The sequence below is a fragment of the Echinops telfairi genome, unplaced genomic scaffold (genome assembly GCF_000313985.2).
Source record: "Echinops telfairi isolate 266 unplaced genomic scaffold, ASM31398v2 ScPeMD7_25;HRSCAF=90, whole genome shotgun sequence".
Lineage (NCBI taxonomy): Eukaryota > Metazoa > Chordata > Mammalia > Afrosoricida > Tenrecidae > Echinops > Echinops telfairi.
In genome coordinates, this window is record NW_022103922.1 from 1,521,973 (window position 1) to 1,540,373 (window position 18,401).

At 65.5% G+C, this 18,401-nt stretch overlaps 2 protein-coding genes across 2 annotated transcripts; one reads left to right on the forward strand and one right to left on the reverse strand.

Moving 5' to 3' along the window:
* Positions 1-1,955: 1,955 nt before the first annotated feature.
* On the forward strand, positions 1,956-14,778 carry GPSM1 (G protein signaling modulator 1). Its single transcript, XM_004714510.2, has 13 exons — positions 1,956-2,176; positions 2,850-2,985; positions 3,373-3,515; positions 3,780-3,903; positions 4,014-4,129; positions 4,290-4,445; positions 5,509-5,617; positions 6,352-6,487; positions 9,658-9,728; positions 10,256-10,435; positions 12,640-12,781; positions 12,910-13,118; positions 13,888-14,778. The coding sequence occupies exons 1-13, from the start codon at positions 1,956-1,958 to the stop codon at positions 14,095-14,097; spliced, it is 1,953 nt and encodes a 650-aa protein (XP_004714567.1). The 3' UTR covers positions 14,098-14,778.
* Positions 14,779-16,996: 2,218 nt separating this feature from the next.
* Positions 16,997-18,382, reverse strand: DNLZ (DNL-type zinc finger; the record flags this gene model as incomplete). The annotated part of the gene is made up of 3 exons (XM_045289353.1): positions 16,997-17,294; positions 17,867-18,006; positions 18,299-18,382. Coding segments are annotated over 3 exons (459 nt in total), but the record flags the coding sequence as incomplete, so codon positions are not given.
* Between the last annotated feature and the right edge of the window lie 19 nt (positions 18,383-18,401).

The following is an 18,401-nucleotide window of genomic DNA, read 5'->3' on the forward strand; positions in this document are numbered from 1 at the left end:
AGGGGGAGGCTGGAGGCCACCAGAGCCGGAGGCACTGGTGAGCAAAGGCCTCAGACTTCCGGGAAAGCATCCCCTCAGACACTCCGCAGAGCCAGCCTGGCCCTGACTGGGGTGGGGTGGGCGTGGCATGAGTGGGAGCCACCTCGTAGGGTCGGGGCTGCTGGTCAGGGGTCCCCAGTGCCAAGTGAGGATGACCGGGGGGCGGGGAGGGGTGCAGCAGGTCCTCCCCGTCACCCTCACTTGGAAGGACCTTGGCCACGAGGCCATCGATGGCCCAGCCGCCACTGACGGAGGACAAGCAGGGCTTAATTAAGGAGCCGGGTGCGTGGCCATGGCGTGGGCGGTTGCCAAGGTGACTGTGGAGGTGGGGTTCTCTGGGATGGCCCCCCGCCCTGCAGGCCTCCTAGTTGGGAGAGAGGGAGAAAGGCTGCCCCAGAGGAAGCTGGGGGCCAGCCCCGCAGGCGCTCGATGACTTGTGCCCTGCTTAGCTGGAGTTGGGGAGCCCAGAGACATCGAGACTGCAGTGCCCAGCCTCTGAGCTCAGGACGTCTGGACGGGTGAGCGGCCCTGCTGCTGGGGTGGGTGCCTGCCAGTGGTCAGAGGCTGCCCACCCGCCCAGCTGAGCCTCGCGTCCATGCTGTAGGCCCGGAGCATGGCCCTTCACACACACTCGGGGCAGAGGGGCAGCAGCCCCTCTCCGCCCAGGGCACGGGGGCAGTAGGCACCACCCCCTGCGACCACGGGGTCTCTCAGAAGGCTGCCTGGGCTGGGACAGGGACGTGGCATCCAAGCCCTGGGTCCACCCAGATCCCAGCTCCCTTCTCGCTCCACCAAGTCTCCCCCACTGTCGAGTGTGCCCCTCCTCGCCTGAGAAGCAGGGCTCATTGGGGGCCCCAGAGCCTGTGGGGGCACAGACTTCAAAGCAGTGCCCGCCGAGCCCACAGGTGAACGCCATTGTGGTTCCCGAGCAGGTCAGGGCTGATGAGTTAGAGGGAGAGGGGAGTCGGAGCTCTCCTGATCACTGCCAGGAGACGGGACCCGCCTGTCCACTCAGACATTGAAGTGTCTGGGGTCGGTTTGCCGACCATCTACAGCACCTCCCAGGCAAGGGCTCGCCTCCTGCCCTGGAAGCAGCTGTGAGAGGCCGACACCCAGGACCTCACCTCACCCTGCACCGCTCCCGCTCAGCTCCTGTCCCAGGGCCGGAGAAGGAGGGTGTCAGGGCATGAAGTGGGAATGGCAGGGCCAGAGGCCTAGGTGACTCCAGTGTGCGGACTCCTGGACTGCTCTCTCCTGGGGAAAGCTTGCTCAAGGTCCGGGGCTGTGGCACCCCCCAGAGCAGGGCCCTTGGGGGCTGTGGGGGCTTCTCTCGGGAGAAGCCTGCTGGCAAGAGGGAGGCGCAGTTGCCACCTCCATCGGGACAGGAACCAGTTGGCTCCCGGGACCAAGTCCACCTCGGGACATGCTATGTCCACTCCCTCCCTACACAGTGCTGGGGCTGGGGGAAGGGAGCATGCAGAGCTGTGGCGGGGGCAGCTTCTCAGAGTTGGGGACCATGCAGCCGGCGGAGAGCTTGGGGCAGGGCCACGTGTGGAGAGGTGGGAGCGGAGTCCGTCACTGGCTTCTCCAGCCTGGTGGTTCTCAGCTAGGGCCCAGGGCCTGCCCAGAGGTAGGCGTGGAGGATGGCAGGTGCCCAGGCCCAAGGTGGCCCCTTGCCCAAGGCGTCTGGGATAGCATGTGGGGGCCGGCCCTTGCACCCCGGAGCTTGGCCGGCACTGGACAGCAGATGCCGCACCCTGAAGGTCTGTGTGGGGCCAGAGCTGAGGGCCTAGGTGACTGGCCTGCGTGGGCACACTCATTGGAGACGCTGCCCCAGAGGCAGTAGAGCTGTGGGACTCCAGGGTCAGGGGCCACGGCCCACAGAGCACTGGCCAATGCCACCTCCCGCCCCCAGGATGGAGGCCTCCTGCCTGGAGCTGGCCCTGGAGGGGGAGCGGCTGTGCAAGGCCGGCGACTTCCAGGCCGGCGTGGGCTTCTTCGAGGCGGCCGTGCAAGTGGGCACCGAGGACCTGAAGACCCTCAGCGCCATCTACAGCCAGCTGGGCAACGCCTACTTCTACCTGAAGGAATACTCCCAGGCCCTGGCCTACCACAAGCACGACCTCCTGCTAGCCAGGTGGGGCGGCCTCTGGGGTCAGGTGGGGGGAGATGTGGGGCGTGTGTGAGCTGGGCCAAGGGGGATATGTCGGTGTGAGCACGTACATGTGACCAGCTCTGGGTCTGTGAGCTCACGCGTGTGTGTGTGACCCCGTGTGGTAGTGTGTCATGTGTCTCTGCATGTCTGGGAGCACACGTGTCTCCATGTCGATTGCTCTCTATGTGCCTACGTGAGCACACACGTGTCATACATGGCCCTCTGTGATTGCAGGTGCGTGTCCTATGTGATACATGTGTCTGAGCACACACGTCTCTGTGTGATCCCATGTGATAGCATGTCGTCGCTGTGTGGCTCTCCTTGCCTCTGAGGAAGCACAGGCCTGCCTCTTGCACCAGCTCCTGCCCCCAGCTCCCACCTTCTTCAAGCCTCAGCCTGCTGGTCTGCACCAGCAGTGCACCCTGACCAGGCTGGCACAGGCCCCAAACCCCAGCCAGGTCACGCTGTCTCCCATCTCCAGTGATAAGCCCCATACTGCGCCCGCTGGCGTGCCTGCCTGGTTACTGCAGGGATTGTGGTAGATCCGGTGCCCCGCAGGGCCTCCAATCTGGGTTCCAGGCCCCAGGGTCCTGTTGGAAGCCCACAGCAGCCCTGCACTGGGAACCTTATGGCTGGCCCCATTCCCACCCTGCAGGACCATCGGTGACCGCATGGGGGAGGCCAAAGCCAGTGGGAACCTGGGCAACACACTCAAGGCCCTGGGCCGCTTCTCCGAGGCCATTGTCTGCTGCCAGCGACACCTGGACATCGCCCAGGAGCAGGGGGACAAGGTGGGTGTCAGGCTCCCTGGGCAGGGGGAGGCCTGGGGGCCAGGCCATCATCCCAGGGGCCTCACTCAGGCTTGGTCACAGGAAAGACCACCCCCCACACCAAACCTGTGGCTGTGTCCCGTGCGTGCATGCGTGCGAGCGTGCGTGCTTTGTGAGGGGTCACAAGGGTGCAGACTTCAGTTGTGTCACGCACAGTTGTACGTGTGTCGCCTCGTCACTCCCCAAACACGTCCTTCCTGCCTAACAGACTGGGGCAGTGAGGGCCTGGGCACCTGGCTGCAGGCGTCCGAGGACAGCAGTGAGGTCAGCTGTGGCTGGAGTGGCCGGGCCGTGTCCTGTGCTGCTGGGCTCACCCCCTCCTCGCTGCCCCGCCCCCACCACCCGCAGGTCGCGCAGGCCAGAGCGCTCTACAACATGGGGAATGTGTACCACGCCAAGGGCAAGCAGTTGTCCTGGAGCGCCGCTCAGGACCCCGGGCACCTGCCGCTGGATGTGCGGGAGACGCTGAGCAAGGCCTCCGGCTTCTATGAGTGAGTGGGCAGCTAGGCTGCAGGGGGGCGGGCGTCCCTGAGCATCGGAGGGCCACCGTGGGCTAGCCTGGTCCCTCACTGCTGCTCCTGTCCCCACCCCCCAGCCCTGCATCTCCCCAGAATCGGGGCTCCTTTTCCAGTGGGTACTTGGCTGGAAGGGGGTGGGGCACGGGGCGAGCCAGGTGGGAGGGGGACAGCGGCCATACCCCAGGCCAGCCCGCGTGGAAGGCGGGCAGGCTCGTTCTCAGTCAGATCTGCCCCCAGGAGGAACTTGTCCCTGGTGAAGGAGCTGGGAGACCGGGCAGCCCAGGGCAGGGCCTGCGGCAACCTGGGGAACACTCATTACCTGCTGGGCGACTTCACGGAGGCTGCCGCCTTCCACAAGGAGGTGAGTGGGCGGGGCACGGGGTGTGTGTGTGCAGTGCTGGGGCCTGGGTCCCCTCTGGACGTGTGCCTGCCGGGCATCTGCCTGGGCCTCAGGCAACTCACTTTCCCCAGCGTCTCGCCATCGCCAAGGAGTTTGGTGACAAAGTGGCCGAGAGGAGGGCCTACAGCAACCTGGGGAACACCCACATTTTCCTGGGGCGGTTCCACGTGGCAGCAGAGTATTACAAGTAGGCAGCACCCCACCCCCCCAGCCCAGCCTGAGGACAGAACCCCTCGTGGGGGAGGGCATGAGGGTGTGTCCGTCTGGTCCTGGCCACTGGGCACTGCTCCCGTGGGGATCGTGGGCAGTGGTGCTCTTGGCCTGACCCGCGCCCTGCTGCCGGGCAGGAAGACACTACAGCTGTCCCGTCAGCTGCAGGACCAGGCAGTGGAAGCGCAGGCGTGCTACAGCTTGGGCAACACCTATACGCTGCTGCAAGACCACGCGAGGGCCGCCGAGTTCCACCTGCGCCACCTGCTCATCGCCCAGGAGCTGGCCGACAGGTGCGCCTGCCCTGGGGGCCGTGGCCAGAGTCAAGTCTACTCACCGAGACCCTCCTTCGGGCTTCCGGGGCCGAGTCTTAGCAGGAGCGGACAGCCTTCACCTCTCTCCCGCCCTGTGGTCTTAGCTGACCCACAGTGACAGGGTCGAGCTGCCCCACGGGATTCTGAGACGGTCTCCCATGAGGGGATCCCAAAGCCCTGTCTCTTCCAAGGAGCGACTGGGGGTTTTGAACGGTTAGCAGCCGTACCTATAACCCACTGTGCTACAGTTCCTGGTTCCTCTCCTTCACGTGTTTAAATACCTGCCTTTAGGGCAGCGGTCCTCAACCTTCCTCATGCCGAGACCCTTTAATACAGTTCCTCAGGTGGTGGTGACCCCCAACCAGAACATTATTTTCATTGCTACTTCATCACTGTCATTTCGCTACTGTGATGAATCGGGTGACCCCTGTGAAAGGTCGTTCGACACCCCCCCAAGGGGGTCACGACCCACAGGTTGAGAACTGCTGCCATAGGGAGAGACGGATGGCTGCAGATGTGGGCACAGCAACCCCGGTCCCAGGTGTGCCCGTGGGCAGCGGCCAGAGAGAGCACCTTGAGTCGAGGAGCCTCTCCTGGGGAGTGCCCTTCAGGAGTCTCCCCTGCCCAGGAGGCTCTGTAGGGACTTAGGGCCCAGGGCCTGGGTGGGATGAGGCATGCCAGCCACTAGGGGGTGAGCCAGGCCTGGAGTGGAGGTGTCCACCCTGCCCTGGCTGCCCGGAACACTCCTGCTCCCTGGGGGGGGGAGGTCCCGAGCAGCCCCACCCCAGGGAGGGGTGTCACGGGACAGGCTCCATCCTCGAGAACATGGGCCCCAGAGCCTGCTGGAGGGCCCTCCTGGGGACCAGTTTGTGGGTGTCCTGGCTTTGCGTGAAAGCAATGCCCTGCCTGTCCCTCAGGGCTGGAGGCCCCTTGGTGACCGCTGGGCCACGTGTGGCACCTGAACCTCTGCCCCACCCACGGTCCATCCTGAGGCCGCCGAGGGGTGTGGGGCAGGTATAGACGCAGTCCCTGTCCCCTTCAGAGTGGGCGAGGGCCGAGCATGCTGGAGCCTGGGGAACGCCTACGTGTCCATGGGGAGCCCTGCACAAGCCCTGACCTTTGTCAAGAAGCACCTGGAAATCTCCCAGGAGGTGAGCCCCAGCCCAGCCCCTCCCTAGGCTGCCTCCGGGCCACTCCAGCCCCTCGGCCCTGGGCTGGACAGCAAGATGTGCAAGGCTGCCACCTCACCTGACACTCAGAGCCCGTGTGCCTGCAGGGGCTGTTCCCCTGAGCCGGTGGGGTGGGGTGCTGTCTCCCTGAGTCTGTGGGGCATGAGAGTCACCTACCCCTGAGCCCTAGTGCCTCCCACTCCTATCAGCTCACCCCAGGCCTGCTTCTCTGTCCCCATGGAAGCAACAGTGGCACCGGCTCCTCCACCAGGCAGCCAGGGCCCTCCCTCAAGGGACACCCAGACCCCCGCCTTCCCCAGAGGGGGCCTCGGGCCTTCTGAGGGCCTGACCACCAGTCCTGAGGCTGCTCAGGCAGCCAGTGGTGGGCCAGCCCCTCGTCCACCCCCTCACCCTGATTCTCCCACTTCTTGGATGCAGCCTGAAAACAAGCCCAGCCCCCATGCTGAAGTGCCCCAGGCCCTGGGCAGAGGCACCTTGGGGTGCTTGTCTAGGGGGCGCTGCTGCTTTGGGACCTGAGCCCCCTCTTCTGGGGAGGGCTCTGGGCAGAGGGAGGCATGGGATGGTCCACGCTGCCCACTGAGGGGCTCCCCACGCCACAGGCTGGATGGCCTGTGACCCCAGTGAGCCTGAGGCTTGGGGGTGGGGTGTCCCAGAGAGCCCCCCAGCAGGTCTCCCACCCGGGCCCCTCATTGCAGATCGGGGACCGAAATGGAGAGCTCACGGCCTGCATGAACGTGGCGCAGCTGCAGCTCATCCTGGGCCAGCTGGGCAGCCCGGCCAATGCCGCCGACACAGCTGAGAAGCCAGACCTGGCTGGCTACGAGGCCCAAGGTGGGTCTGGGGGTGGGTGGACACCAGCTGGGAAGTCAGTGGGGGGAGGAATGTTCTGCAACAGGGGTGCATCTGAGGTCAGGGAGCCCCCAGCCCTGCCTCAGGAACAGAGTGCCACCATTCGCAGGGTTAAGGGCAGGACGGTGGAAAGGGATGTGGGGACACAGCCCCCCACCTCCCTGGGGGCACTGAACACTTGGATGCAGGAAGCAAGGTGGAGCCTCGACCCCCACCCCACCAAGGCACTGCCCCTCCCCTTCCAGCTGAGGGCGGGTGCTGCCGTGGAGGGAAGCCCTGTGTTCCTGCATCTTGGGGGAGGGAGAGTGTGCCGGGCATACTGGCCTCATTCAGGGCCATCGACCCTGCATGCAGGTGGACGGGCCTCAAAGCAGGCCGCTTCATGAGCAGGGAATTTGCTCTTTGAACCCCCAGGTCACTGAGCATAGGACCAGGGAGCAGGATGCTTCCCCATGAACTTTCTGGCCGGGGCTGGGGGAGGGGGGTACACACCATGGTGTGTGGGGCAGGCCCTCCCACCAGTGGGCTTTCCAGAGGGTGTTTCTACAGCCCCTCAAGGTGCCTGAGCCTGAGTCCCAGCCTAGCACTACCACCGGTGGCTGGCCACCCTCTGGGAGCCCCGTAGACGGTGGGGGCAGGGCTGGGCCGGCATCTGGACTGGAGCCATGGGCCGCCCGCCCTGGACACTGGCCTTCCCTTCTCTGAGCCAAGGAAAGGGGGGCCGGGCGGTGACGTCCTGCTGCGCTGAGACAAGGCCACTCTGTCCTCCCTTGCCACCACCTCTCTGCTCTGCCTGCCTGCCTGGACCCTTCCTGGCCTGGGGTGCTCTGGATGAAGCCTCCTCCCCAAGTGGCTGCCAGCTGCTGGCCACCACTGCACAGTGGGGAGAGGGGTCTCAGGAGGGGCTGGGCAGCCCTGAGTGCTGGACCCTGGGGTCAGCAGAGATGCGGCTGCTGGCAGAGGGCGGAGCCCAGACATCTGGGGACCCTGGAGGGGGTCCCTACTCAAGTGAGTGTCTGGGGGATGGGCTGTTGGGAGCTCAGGGGTTGCTGGAGGGTCACTCTCACTCAGCTTCCCCTGTGAGGACTGTCTAATGTTGTGGGGGGTGGGGGGGGAGGTCATCCAGAGCTTGTCCATGTGGCTGGACTAGGTGGAGGGCACACAGGGTGAGGCGGCTGAGGAAGCCGCTCCCTGGAGGAGGTGCCCACTGAGTCATGAGGAGGAGGGAGGAGGGAGGCCTTGGGGGCCCTGAGCCGGGTGGGCTGCCGGTGAGTGTGGCCAGGCTGGCCCTGGAGGAGGTCTCAAACTTCCCTGTTTGGGGGCCCTGTCTCAGGCCGCAGGGGACAAAATAAGCCAGTGATCAGCTTTGCCATTAACCCTCGGCCTGGATCCCCCAGCTCCCTAGGGGTCTGGGTGGGTGAAGGGTACCCCCTACACTGCCCCTCGGCCTGTGGGTTGGAGAGAGCAGGCTCAACCCCTTGGGCATACAGAGACCTAGGCTTCCCCTCTCCCAGTGACCCGGCAAGGGTGCAGGGGTCGAGGGGCCCCTAACCTCCCTCCCAGCCCCCACCCCTTGGACCAGGGCTGCTTGCTGTGTTGGGTGGGGGTGCTGGCCGGCCTGGGGCCCTCTGAGCAGGAGGTGGGCAGGGCAGCTCAGGAAGGGTCTCACTTGGGGTTTTGAGGGCCCGGCAGGGTGGGCAGAGAAGCAGTCTGCTCCGGTCCTGGCCCCCCCCGCCCCACACACACACGGAGGGGTGAAGGGGGCCAGCAGGGCAGCTCTGCCCAAGGGTCTGGTCCCAGCTGGGATACCCTCCCCACCAGGACATGACCAGGACAGAGCCCCGTTCTGTGGCCAGGACAAGGCTTGTGGGGTTACGCCCTGCTGGCCTCTGATGACGGGGACCGGGCTGGGCCCGAGGTGGAGACAGAGACTACAGTGTGACGGTTGGGCTCAGGGAGGGTGCCAGACCTAGCCCTGGGAGGCGGGCAGGCGGACCCAGCCTGGGCTGTTGGGACTGGCCGGCTTGGCATACCTCGGTCCTCGTACCACACAGAGGGGTCATTTAGCTGGCTGAGGCTCCTGCCTGCCCTGACCAGAGCCCCGTCTCCAGCGGGACACTCTGGGCCCCGCCCTGGAGGCTCAGGTGGGGCGTAAGCAGCAAGCCAGCAGGGTCCTGAGTCGGCTGGGGTGGTGCATGGCCCTGGGGGTGGTAACTTGAGGCGACCCATCTCCCACCAGTGCCCAGCTGTCAGACCTGAGGTGGGGATCTTGGCACAGGCAGGGCAGTGCCTGACCTGGTTGGGGATGGACAGACAGCACACAGCTGGTCTGGATGCGGGCAGAGCCGCCTCTGTGGTCAGCATGAACCCGGCCCTGGCGTGCGTGTGCGGCAGCTTCATTTCTAGCTACTTGAGCACAGATGACAAGGCCAAACAGGAAAAAGGCATAGCCCACCAGCACCTCCTTCCAGCTATGTGGGCACCCCACAGGGTGTCTGTACCCCATGTCCCCCACACTGGCCCCTTAGCACCGGCTCTGGGAACTGGCTGCCTTTGGCAGGAGTGCTCTGAGCTGAACCCCAACTAGGCCCACCTGCAGGTCTCCTTCAACCCAGAGCTCCCTGCAGCCTCTGCCGTTTTCTTCTTTACCTTCCCCCCGCCCCCTCCCACTCTCTCCCCACCCCTCAGTCTCCCTCTCAACTGTCACGCACCACCTGTCCCCTGCCCTGTGCCCCTCAGAGGGGACTCTCCCATGCCCCTTTTCCCTCCTGTGTGGGGACACCCCCATGTGGGGCAGACAGGGTATTGAGGTGCAGGCCAAGCAGCACTCGGGGAGGCCTGGGTGGCTCCCTGCGCCCTGGGACTAAGGACAAGCGCCCTCCGTCAGTATTCAGAGGTGGGTCCTGAGGTGTCCCCACTAGACTCCCCGCCCCATTCCTGTGGAACTCAAGGGACCTGTCTAGTGGGTCTGGCCTTGGGGCTCCTCTGGTGCAGGGGCGGGGCACCAGGGGGCTTCCTGGAGGCAGTGCCAGTTGGAAAGCCCCTCAGGCCCTGGTCACGCAGCCCCAGGAAGGGCATCCCATGCAGAGGACAGTGCACATGGAGGGGGCCTGAGGCAGGCAGGCAGGCTGACCAGGGCCACTGTCTTCCAGGGGCCAGGCCCAAGAGGACACAGAGGCTGAGTTCGGAGGCCTGGGACCTGCTGAGGCCCCCCCTGGAGCAGGTGAGCAGGGCTGGTGTCACCTGGAGACAGGTTAGAGGCAGAGCCGTGGGGACCAGGGTAATGGGCTGGGAGCAGGGCTGGCCAGTTGCCCTCTGTCCACTCCTGCCGTGGCCGAGAGATAAATGGGTGCCCCCTGGGCCTGAGTCCAGAGTGCCCATCTGCTGCCACTACCCCCTCTGGCCTCCTTCCTTAGTACACACGGCTGGCCCCCCAGGCCCGTGTGGCCAGTTTCCAGTGGGCCCTGGAACAGGGGCGGCATTCAAACAAAGGTGTCACACAAGGAGGGCAGGGGCGTGGGAAAACGGTGCCGAGTCCCGGTGGGCTGCCCTCTCTGAGCCCGTGGTGGCTGGTTCAGTGAACTGACCATAAGGGGGCTCCTCTAAAACTTGCACCCCAGATGCTCCCCTGCAGCCTACTTACCTCTCCAGGGCCTGGAGCCCTGACCAGGGTCCACCCCTGTGGTGCTGCATGCTCTAGTGAGTTGTCTAGTGGCCCCATGATCAGCCCCCACCCCCGTGTCCCCCCAGGAGCAGAATGGAGACAGCCACCAGGTGGGGGACTGGCGGGGGCCAGGTTGGGACTCGCTCCCCCGGCCGGAAAGGAGCAGGAGGTGCCCCGAGAGATTGGATGCTGCAGAGTGGAGGGCCCAGGAGGGCAGCCTCTCTCCGCTGGACAGCGCAGATGTCCGGGTGCAGGTGCCTCGTGTGGTGCGTGGGGCCCACAGGTGGATGGGTGGGTGGGGCATGACCGGGCCCAGGTCCCCTCATGGTGCAGCTGGGCTGGCTGGTGAGCCCGGCCGGGGGGACATGGAGGCAGAGGGAAGCAGACAGTGCACCTCTGCCAGATGGGTGGCCCTCCACCTCCATCAGGGGTCCCAGTCCTCCTCCCCTGAGCTGCATCTGCAGCCCTGTGGTCCTCTATGCTGAGATCTAGCCCTGCCCTGGTGATGCGAGGACCAGCACAGACGGGTTGCAGGGGCACTCGGCATAGTGTAAAGGGCTTGGAGCCCTGTCTGGGGCAGCGTTGGGGCATGCAGGCCAGCTCCCAGGGTGGGGACAAACCTGAGCAGGGTCCGGGTTCTGGAGTGGACACGGGAGGACTCAGCGGGAGCCGAGTGTGGACACAGCGGCACCAGGGAGCCACAGAGGGCAGGAAACTAACTTCACAGCCTCCACCGCACCCACACCCGCCCCTTGAGGGAGGGCTCAGGCAGGGCAGCTCTGGTTCCGGGGGCAGGTGCAGACTTAGCCTGCACCCCACGCTGGTGGGGGCCACCGGGCTGAGCAAGGAGGGGGCAGAGCTGCCTGGGGGCCTTTTGTTTCTCTGTGACTCAGTGCACCCCTCAGCCCTACCAGCACCGCACAGGAGGGCTAATTTTAACATCTCCTAAAAGACAGGCAACACCACGGGGCACCTCCCCACGCCTGCTCCGCGGAAGCAGGGAGGGGGCACCTAGACTGGTCCGGGGCTAGCCCGCCTCTCCTCTCGCTTGGGCAGCAGGGGTGCAGTCAAGGGGCAGCTGGGACCACATAGGCCACCCCCTGAATGGGGAGGATTCTGGCTCGGGGTGGGGGTTGCAGGGCAGGCAGCCTTGGGGAGAAAGCGGGGTGGGGTGGGGGCTAGAAAGGCCTCAAGGTCAGAGCATGGAAGTGCATTTCAAATTGGACCCCATCCACCATCCGCCACACTGAGCTGGAGAGTGGGGGCTGGGGGGCAGGGGTGGAGTTCTGCCTCTGTGTTTAAGAAGGCGCCTGCTAGTGTGTGAGTGCATGTGCGTGTGCTGCTCTGAGTGCCCGCGTGTGTGTGCGCGCGCTGAGGGAGGAGCTGGGAGGGCCCCGTTGGAGATCTTGCCTATTTAAGCGCTGGCGGCCCTGGAGGGAGACGGGCACAAGCAGGCTGGGGCAGGGTGGCCTCCTGACGTGTTGCTGGCATCCCGCGTGAACTCCTGGCCTGGCCACCTCTGTGCTGACACCCTGCGCCCCAGCGTGAGTGTGGGTCCCGCGGAGAGCTCCACGGGGCTCCCTCCTGGGGCGCCTGGCCTCATTGAGGGGGTGGGGGCAGGAGAGGGCAAACGGAGGTAGGGGTGAACAGCCAGCTGCTGGTGAGAGGTCAGTGGGGTGGGCAGCTCCTCAGCAGGTCAGGTGTGGTGTTGGGCTTCAGCAGGGGGCCCATGGTTTGGGGCCTCTTTAGCAGCAGGAAATACTGGGTACTATGAGGTTAGGGGCCTGGCACAGCTCATTGGGTCCACGGGCCACCTGGGGGTCACCCTAGGCCAGACTAGGATGGTATGTCCTTCCAGGTGGGGCACAAGTGTAGGCCCTGGGCACTTTCTGGACCACAAGTCTCCCCTTCTTGGGGATGTCCTCCTCCGGTGATCAGGGAGAGGGCCCCACAGCCCACTTCCCAGCTGTGGGGCTAAGGGACAACAAACCCTTTAGGCAGCCCTTTCCTACCCACAGCTCTGGACCTTGGGCCTGCCCCAGGGGAGGGCCTCCTGAGTGCTGAGCTGGGCGGCCTTCACCACAGCTGCCACCTGCTGGTGGGCAAAGGCATGACGCCCCAGCTTGGCCGCCCACCTCTCATCCTGAGGCCCTGGCCCGGGTGCTCCGCTGGGACTCCCTCAAGAAGCCCACACGCTACATATGCTCCTGCGTGGGGGGCAAGTTTGGGGACAGCAGACCCTCTCCCAAACCGCTGGGAATAAGTGCCCTGAAGCCATCGGGATGAGGGTTCCTGCAGGGCCCTCACGGCTCTGCCTTCAGGCTGCTGTGGCCTCTGTTCTCTCCGTCCTTGGCCAGAGTGGCCAGGGAGGCAGACGGCCTGTAGGGGGAGTGGGCTTGGGGGGTGTGGGGTGTGGAGGAGACTGACATCCCAGGCCAGGGCCCTGAGCTGCTGTAACCCCCTCCCCCAGAGCCTCCCCAGGGTCCCATCTTCCGACGAGGAGTGCTTCTTCGACCTGCTCAGCAAGGCTCAGAGCAGCCGCATGGACGACCAGCGCTGCCCACTGGAGGGGGACCCGGGCCGTGACGCCCCCACAGTGGAGGGCGGTGTCGGTGAGCCCCCGCCCAGCATCCCAGCCGCCTGGAACCCACCGGGACCCCTGCCTGGGGAGGGCCAATGCCCTTCTGGTGTTTGTGCCCCACACACCCCCTGCGCCAGCCTGACCGCCCTCCCCCTGCAGCGCCGTCCTCCCTGACGGCCTCCCCGCAGACGGAGGAGCTGTTTGACCTCATTGCCAGCTCGCAGAGCCGCCGGCTGGATGACCAGCGGGCCAGTGTGGGCAGCCTGCCCGGGCTGCGTATCACCCACAACAACCTGGGCCGCCTGCGTGGGGAAGGTGACCCCTCGGAGCCTGGAGATGACTTCTTTAACATGCTCGTCAAATGCCAGGTAGGTGGCAGCCAGAGGGGTGGACGCACACCCTGCCCCTGCAGAGCCAGACTGGGAGGGTAGCTATCTGTCCTCGGGAGCCAGAGTCTCGGGCAGGCCCAGCACTGTCTCCTGGGAGGGTTGGGAAACCCAGGTTCGGGGAAGGAGGGGTGTCCCCGAGAGGGACAGGCCTGGGTTACTGCCAAGACTGGTAGTACGGTCAGAGTGGAGGGGCTGTGGGAAACAGGAAGAGTCCCTCGGGACTCCCACTAGAATGGAGGAGACAAGGTCAGGTGTGAGGGCAGGAGGCCATGAGTAGCTGAGCCCCTGGGGCCCCATCACCACAAGCCCCCAACACCCCGTCACTGCACCCCCATACCCTCACTGCCCCTGGCACCCCATCACTGCGGGTCCCTGGCACTCCATCACTGCACCCCAACAATGCAGGTCCTTGGCACCCCATCACTGCACCCGACACTGGGGGCCCTACAATAGGCTGAGGGTCCGGTGGCTCTGTCCAGGCACTGCAGGTCTGCAAGGGCTCTCCTTCCCACAGAGGGGCCCTGCACTTGCATGCACCTTCCAGTGGCTGCGCCAGCTCCCGCGCCGCCTGACCCGACAGGCTGCCCGAGTGCACCGAGGCCCCTGGACCCAGCCCAGGAGGGTGTTCTCAGGGTCGCACGCACCCTGAGAGCCGGGCGAGCCTCCACGAGGTCGGCCCCTCTACAGTCCTTTGCCCACTGCCCACTGAGCCGGGTGAGAGCCGGGCCCACAGCCCCACATGTGCCAGTCCTCCAGGATCGATGACCAGCGCTGCCTGCCGCCCCCTGTGCTGCCCCGAGGCCCCACCATGCCTGACGAGGACTTCTTCAGCCTCATCCAGCGGGTGCAGGCCAAGCGCATGGACGAGCAGCGGGTGGACCTTGCTGCCAGCCCTGAGCAGGAGCCCGCCAGGCTGCAGCAGGGCCCACCCCAGCCAAGCCCACTCGGCCGACCCTGAACTCCCAAGGGCTCTCCTTCCCCCAATGCTGATGCCCAAACTCAGTCCCTGAGAAGCCAGCTTCCCCTGCAGCCGAGGCCAGGGCTGCTGAGTGGGGACAGGCACACCCAAAGGGCTCCAGCCCCGAACTGTTTCCCCCAGGAAGGCCCACCCACCTCCCCTGCCGGGCCCAGCATGCCAGGCCCCCTGCTCTGGTGCTGGCCACCCCCTGCCCCGCAGGTCACCTGGGAAATGTCAAGGCCACACTGCTGCCCCTGGTACCAGGCGTGGGGGTGTGTGTGGGGAGGCAGCTGCTTCCAGCAGTGGAGCTGAGGATCCAGCAGCGGGGGGTGCAGACCTGACCGTGGTGGGCAGTAAGGGGTGTCACCCAGACTGCCATGGCCTCTATGGGCATGGCCCAGCTGGCGCATCTAAGTTGGGAGGTGGGTGTAGAAGAGCCCCAGCCCCCAGTCTGACTGGCAGACACTGGTGGCCCTGCAGTGGGCCCATCCCTGCTCGCAGCCTGGGGACCCCGTGCCTGGAGGGGGCTGAGGGCAGGGTAGGCTGGACAGACACAGACACGTGTCTGTCTGTATTGCCGCTCAGGTGCCCCGGTAGTGTGTGGTAGTGTGTGTGTGTGGGGGGGTCCCCAACCCAGTAGGTACGTTGTTTTCCCTGAAAAATAAAAGTCTGTCGACGAAACTGCTGCGTCAGGATGTGCTGGACAGTGGACCCGGGTGCAGGCCGTCCTGACAGCTATGGGGGTGTCCTGTCAGCTTGGGGAAGTGGGCCACCCGGTCACAGGGATGACTATCCCATTAGCTAGTGGGGTGGGGTGGGGGAGGTAAGGGGACTATCCTGTCAGCTACGGTGGGCGGGAGGGGTGGTGGTGCAGGATGTTCTGTGAACCATGGTGCGGGGGCTCTTGGGTACCTGTCAGCCACGGGGCGGGGACCATCCCATCAGCCATCAGGGACATGGCTGCCCTGTCAGCTCCTGTGGGGGGAGGCGGGTAGGGGATGTCTGCCTTCACCCACAGATGGAAGAACAAGCAGGGCTGCGCTGTGGTGAGGGGCAGCCTGGGCAGGGCATACCTGCCCCCCTCAGCTGTCCAGCAGCCCTGGGCCAGACCATGTTGCCCAACCCCCAGGGAAGGCTGAAGGACAGTGTGGCTGCCCAGGGCTGACCCTAAGCACAAGTGGTGGGTGGTCAGGGCTCAAAGACCAGGGGTAGATGTCCCCATACTGCAATGCCAGGGTGGGGCAGAGGCCAGCTGGTACCCCAGGCCCTCCCTGAACACTTGCCCTGCCAGGACTCAACATTGACCAGGCCTGAGGATGGAGTCCGGGAATTCCCACCCAGCTTGCCCCGTTGCACCCCAGGGCACGCTGACTTTGCCCTGATGCCCTGGAGCCTTGCCTGCAAGGGGCCCATAGACAGACAAGGCAGGGTCTCCCATCCCCAGGGGGCTGGGGATGGCTCAGAGCAGGTGCTCAGGACAGGTCGTCCCAAGGGAAGGATCTGCACAGAATGAGGTTGGAGCGGCATGGGAAGAGAAAGGTGTACCCAGCAGGACCCGAACAGCATGGCCCACTTGTCAGCAATGGGGATGGGGGAGGGGCTGAAAGAGGTCCTGCAGCCCCTGAGCTGGGATGGCAGGAAAGGGCAGGGAGGGGCCCAGCAGACCACAGGCTGGAAGGGCAGTGGGAAGACCTCTCAGAGTCCTACAGAGTGCAGCTCCAGGGTGGCCAGCGGTGGACTCCAGAGTAGTCAGATGGAAAAGGGGAGGTGGGTGGGGGCCTGTCGGAGCAGAGAGGGCTGAGGGGCTTCTTGAGCGGTCTCTTCCTGGCCCTGGTGCTGAAAGGGCGGGTTCTCAACCGGTGTGCTTGGTGAGCGCTGTGCTGAGCCCTCTGAGGCTCAGACCAGCCCTGGGTGGGAAGGCTCCGGGAATTCCTGCAGGGAGGGAGGGTCTCTCTGTGTGCAGGCTGAGCCTGGGGAACGCAGGTGATAAGGCAGGCCGGCAGGCGGGCCCATGCCAGTGGGCTCGGGCTCTGGGCGTAGTCACTGCCACGCTCTGGGCCTGTCTCCCCAATCCGAAAAGCGGGTAAGGGGCTGCTCGCCCTCTTCAGGCCTCTGTCTCCAGGTTCCCAAGAACCCGCCCAGCTCACCGACACGGCCAGAGAGGAGGGCCTCAGGGCCCAGCTCTGGGATGGCAGGCTCCCAGAATGGCCACGGGGGCTCCAAAGAGATGGCCAACCGGTGGCCGTGGGCCCAGTGGCCCTGAGCGGGGAGGGCCGTGAGGGCCCCTCCTGGGCGGCAAGCTCCTGGAACGACAGAGGCTTGGGTAGAGATAATGGCAGGGTGCCCCTGAGAGAAGGACAGGGGGTAATTGAGTCGCAGCCCAGATTCTAAGGGCGGCAAGAACAATGCACTTAGGCGGGTAATCACCGCGTGCCCCCGCCCTGCACCAGCTGCACCCCAGTCCTCCCCCGCCGCCCCGGAGCCTGTGCTGTTCCCTGCAGCTGGCTGTGGTGAAGGTCACACTCCGGGAATAAACGCCCTTTGTAGACACAGGGACGTCCTGAGCGTGCCGTCAAATGTGGGATGGATGCCTCCCACCCGCCGCCCTGAGCTGCACCAGCCCCTCGTCCATGCTCCCAAGACTTGCCCGCCATGGCCATGGTACTGACCTCTGAGAGACCAAGGGTCAGGACAGAGGAAAGATACTGCCCCATGGAGGGGAAGTCCTCCCTCCCCCATGCTGTCGGAGGAGATGGTGTTTGGGAGGATGGAGCATGTCTGGGACCCTGGCTGTCCCTGTCCCCAACCACCCCTGCAGGCTGCAGGGCACTGGGCAGGTGATGACCCGAAGGGGACAGTGATGCCAGGAGAAGATGTGAAAGGAAGCGGGCAGCCCGGCCTCTGAAAGTGAGTGTTTACTGACCAAAGCCAGGCTGCCCAAGGAGGGCCAGAGCGGGCGGGGTCAGCCAGGCTCGGCCTTGCCAGGGTGGGCAGCAGCCTTGTTTGAGGCATCCCCATCCTGGGCAGCAGTGGACTGGGGGGCGGCCACAGGGTGGATGGCATCCTTGTCCTCACCCTCTTCCTGGGCTGCTGCAGACTGGGGGGCTGCCATGGGGTCCAACACCACTTCCAGGGCCCCATCAGTGGCCACTCGGTGCACGGACTCGCCTCGGGCTGCCAGGATCTCCTCCACATTCCTGAGGAGCAGGAGTAATCAGGAACACTAGCTTGGGAGGGGGGACAGGGATCCCGTCACAGGGCAGGAGAACAGGGACCACGCCATGGAGGGGTACAGAGACCCTATACCCCACTCCAGGAGGCCAGTGACCGCAGCCCAAGCCAGCAGGCTCAGTGATGGCAGTCACAGGCCCGGCCGGTGAAGCATCTTACCAGGCAGCTGCCAGCCTACCCAGGCTCTGTACGCCTGGAAAAAGGGTGTAGGGAGGTACCCCCTAATATGGAGAGTGGGGGAGCTGTATCCTGGCTCCCTGGGCACAGGATGGCCAGAGGCAAGCCCTTGGGGCTGGTCCAGCGGCGGATCCGGGAAAGGAAAGGAGGGCCCAGGTTTGGGGGTGCTTACACTGAGGTGCAGACACAGTACCCCGAGGATCAACTTCACAGACATAGTTACATGTTTCTATAGCAAGGCCAGGGCTGGGCTGTAGGAGATGGGGGCGATGGGCCTGCACACGGGGGCCCCCTGTGAGGCCGGGGTGGGGTGGGGTCCTGACCGAGACTCCCCATGCGCACCCGCGCCCGCCTGCCTCACCTCTTCCCATCCAGATCTGAGAACCAGCCCAGGTTGTCCGCGATGACGTGGTGGTTCTGGCAGCCGGGGCAGGTCACAATAACCACGCCCTGATGGTAGGCCAGCTTGGAGATGCGCTTGGAGGACCGGGTCCCGCACACCTGACCACACAGGCGATTGTGAGGCCCCGCCCACCCATCTCAGCCCCGCCCACTATTGTGAAGCCCCACCCACCCTGGCCCGCCTCTCCCACGAAGTAGCTCCACCTTCCGCAGTCTCAGCCCCACCCCCACCCGGCGCCTCAGAAGGCCCTCCCTCCTATGTAGGACACCCCCTTGCCGAGTGGTAGTGCCCACCCTCCCCAGTCCAGTTCCGTCCCTTTCCAGGGGCCCAGGCCCGCCACTCCTGAGCGGAGGCCCCACCTCCCCCGGCTCAGCCCCGCCCCGCGCTCACCTTGCAGGTGTAGACCAGCTGGTAGTGCGCCGCCTCCACGCGCCCCAGCGGGGCCCCAGGCTGCTCGGAACCCCAGCGCCGCCAGCTTGCCCCGTTGCACCCC